Source organism: Numenius arquata, chromosome 1, assembly GCF_964106895.1.
Source record: "Numenius arquata chromosome 1, bNumArq3.hap1.1, whole genome shotgun sequence".
Taxonomy (NCBI): domain Eukaryota; kingdom Metazoa; phylum Chordata; class Aves; order Charadriiformes; family Scolopacidae; genus Numenius; species Numenius arquata.
Genome location: NC_133576.1, coordinates 9,505,739 through 9,508,635, shown reverse-complemented (window position 1 = coordinate 9,508,635; position 2,897 = coordinate 9,505,739). Strand labels below are relative to the sequence as shown.

The 2,897-nt window shown below is 43.7% G+C and overlaps 1 protein-coding gene across 1 annotated transcript; it reads left to right on the top strand.

The window, feature by feature from the left end:
- Positions 1 to 552: 552 nt before the first annotated feature.
- LOC141468671 (taste receptor type 2 member 40-like) lies at positions 553 to 1,488 on the top strand. Its single transcript, XM_074153821.1, has one exon. The coding sequence runs from the start codon at positions 553 to 555 to the stop codon at positions 1,486 to 1,488; it is 936 nt and encodes a 311-aa protein (XP_074009922.1).
- Positions 1,489 to 2,897: the final 1,409 nt, after the last annotated feature.

The window sequence follows — 2,897 nt, the reverse complement described above, 5'->3', positions numbered from 1 at the left end:
CATGTGTCTTGCTTGTTCCTGTTGTCAGAGAGATCTGAGATTTTTTCCTTAAGGCCAGTGAGGGGAAACCATGGAGGGGCAGAAGATAGACCAAACCTCTCACTGTTTTTCACGGATGGTGAAAATGCTACATCATGGTGTCATTGGCATGCCCTGAATTTTCACAAGCTCTGTTAAATGCCATAAAAAACTCTTCTCCAAGCCACTGCTGTGACCTCCATTTATGTCATAATGGGAACAGTTTATGTCATAATGGGAAGAAAGACTCCAACAGAAGTAATTCTTTAACTTGGTATGCAAATCCTTTCTCTGAATTGAAAAGACTGTAATTGCATCCAATTTGCATGCTTAGAGAAAGCAGCTGAGCTATTAAAAGCCAAAAATAAAATATGTAAAATAACGTAAATATTAAATTACTTATCATGATACTTCCTCTGAGATAAATAGGTGAGCATGTGCTGGTAACAGCTAGTTGGGATTGGCATTGCCCTGCAAATTTAAGGCTTTCAGGAGCCCATGAAAAGCTGAGTAAAGATTGTGATTTCTTGAGTTATGTTCACATCAGTTTCTCTCCTTTTTCTAACAATTGCTATAATTGAATCTGTGGCAGGACTTCTAGGAAATGGAACTATCTTGGCTGCCAGTTCAACTAGCTGCATTAGGAGCAAAATGTTGTCCTCGTATGATATGATTATGATCTTTCTGAGTTTATCCCAATTCTTTTTGCAGTCCTGGATGATTTTGGATTTGCTCCTTAGTCTGTTTTGTGAAACCTCCTATTATGAAGAAAATCTGTTTGCAATTTTCAAGACAGTTTTTATATTTCTGAACTACTCCAGCCTCTGGTTTGCTGCCTGGCTTAGTGTCTTCTATTGTATCAAGGTTGCTACTTTTACTCAGTCTATCTTCATCTGGCTGAAGCAAAGAATCTCCAGTCTCATGCCCTGGATGCTGACAATATCAACTCTTTTCTCCTTTGCAACCTCTCTTCCTTTCGCCTGGGATATCTACATCGTACACGACAACTTCACTACTCCTTTAACCATGACAAACTCTTCAGAAAGGAGAGTCAAAGTGAAAACTAGGGTTTTTTTATTGATTCTTCTCTGTAACACTGGCATAGCTTTGCCTTTAATAGTGTTTGTTGTTTCGAGTATCCTGCTGGTTAGGTCTCTGTTGGTACACACCAGACAGATGAAAAATAATGCAACTGGCTTCCAGGATCCCAGCTTAGAGGCCCATATTCGTGCCATCAAGTCAATCTTTTCCTTCCTTATCCTCTATGTAACATATTTCATTTCGTTGATTCTTATTTTATCCAACACTTTTTTACCTTTCAGTGTTGGGGAAGCCATATGTGTAGCTGTAATGGCCGCCTGTCCTGCAGGACACTCTATGGTCTTAATCTGGAGCAACCCCAAATTTCGTGAGCTGCCAGCCAGGATTTTGCACCACACAAACTGTCATGTCAGAACTAGATACACGTAAAAGATGCTGGGCTAGCCTGGACTTTCTAGTTTAGATCCAAATTAATTAAATTGAAGTCACCAGAGGTATAAAGTAATAGAAGCATGAATGAGTGGATTATGACCCTGATGTGGAATCATGAGGAAGCTGGGAATTTAGTTGACTTGGATGTGATCCTGGTAATGAAGAATTCTGTAAGGTAAAGGTTTGAGGAGCCATCAGACAAGTGGATGCTCTGGTACACTTCCTTTAAGCCTTTTTTTTTCTTCTTTCTTTCCCCCCCTGAATCTGTGGTGTTTTGTTTATGTACTTACCAGTCACAAGTGCTAGCCCTTAAGCATTCAAGTTCTGTGGCCAGCAGCCTAACTACACTTTCAAGGACCAATCGCACCAAAGCCAACTGAAAAGAAAGGTTTACACTGATTGGCAACTCATTCCTACCAGCTATTTGATGAAGCAGGCACACAATTTGCTCTTACTGATCATCCTGTCATGATGTGGAGCTGATCTACTGCCTTGTTTCTTTGCTTTGACTGCTGCCAGCCCACTTCTTGCCTCTGTTTTTATTAATCTACCGTGATGGAGTGAGAAAATATGAGAGAAACAGCCCTGTAGATACCAAGGTCCATGAAGAAGGATGGGGAGAAGGTGCTCCAGACACCAGAGCAGACATTCCTCTGCAGTGCCTGGTGAAGACCATGGTGACGTAGGTTGTCTCCCTGCAGCCCATGAAAGACCACACGGGAGCAGATATCCACCCTGCAGGCCATGGAGAGCCCATGCCACAGCAGCTGGATGTGTCCTGAAGGAAGCTGCAGCCTGTGGAGGTCCCACACAGTAGCAGACTCCTGGCAGGAACTGCAGCCTGTGGAGAGGAGCCCACACTGGAGCACATTTTCTGGCAGGACCTGTGGGGGACCAATGCTGAAGCAGTACATTCCTGCAGGACTGTACCCTGTGGAGAGGACCCATGATGGAGCAGTTCATGAAGGAGTGTAATCCATGAGAGAGCACCCACACTGGAGCAAGGGAACAGCGTGAGCAGGAAGGAGTGGCAGAGACAAAGTGCTATGAACTAACTACAAACCCTGTTCCTCGTCCCCCTGCACTGCTTGCAGGGTGAGTGGGGTGGGGTTGGGGTGGGGTGGAAGGTGGCAGAAGAGTCATGAATAAAGAGGAGGGGGTGGGGGGAAAAGGTTTTTGGTTTTGTTCTTTATTTCTCACTTCTCTAACCTGTTATTTATTGGCAATAAATTAAATTAATTTCCCAAAGTCGAGCCTGTTTTGCCTGTGATGGTAGTTGCTGAGTGATCTCCTTGTCTCAATCCACTGGCTTTTTCATGGTATTTTCTCCTCTCCTGCTGAGGAGGGGGAGTACAGAGTGGCTTGGTGTGCCAGTCAAGGTCAATCTACCACAGGTGCAAAAGATT

What these genes read in the sequence shown, in the direction of transcription:
- LOC141468671 (XM_074153821.1), top strand. Translation starts at nt 553, where the DNA reads ATGTTCACATCAGTTTCTCTCCTTTTTCTAACAATTGCTATAATTGAA.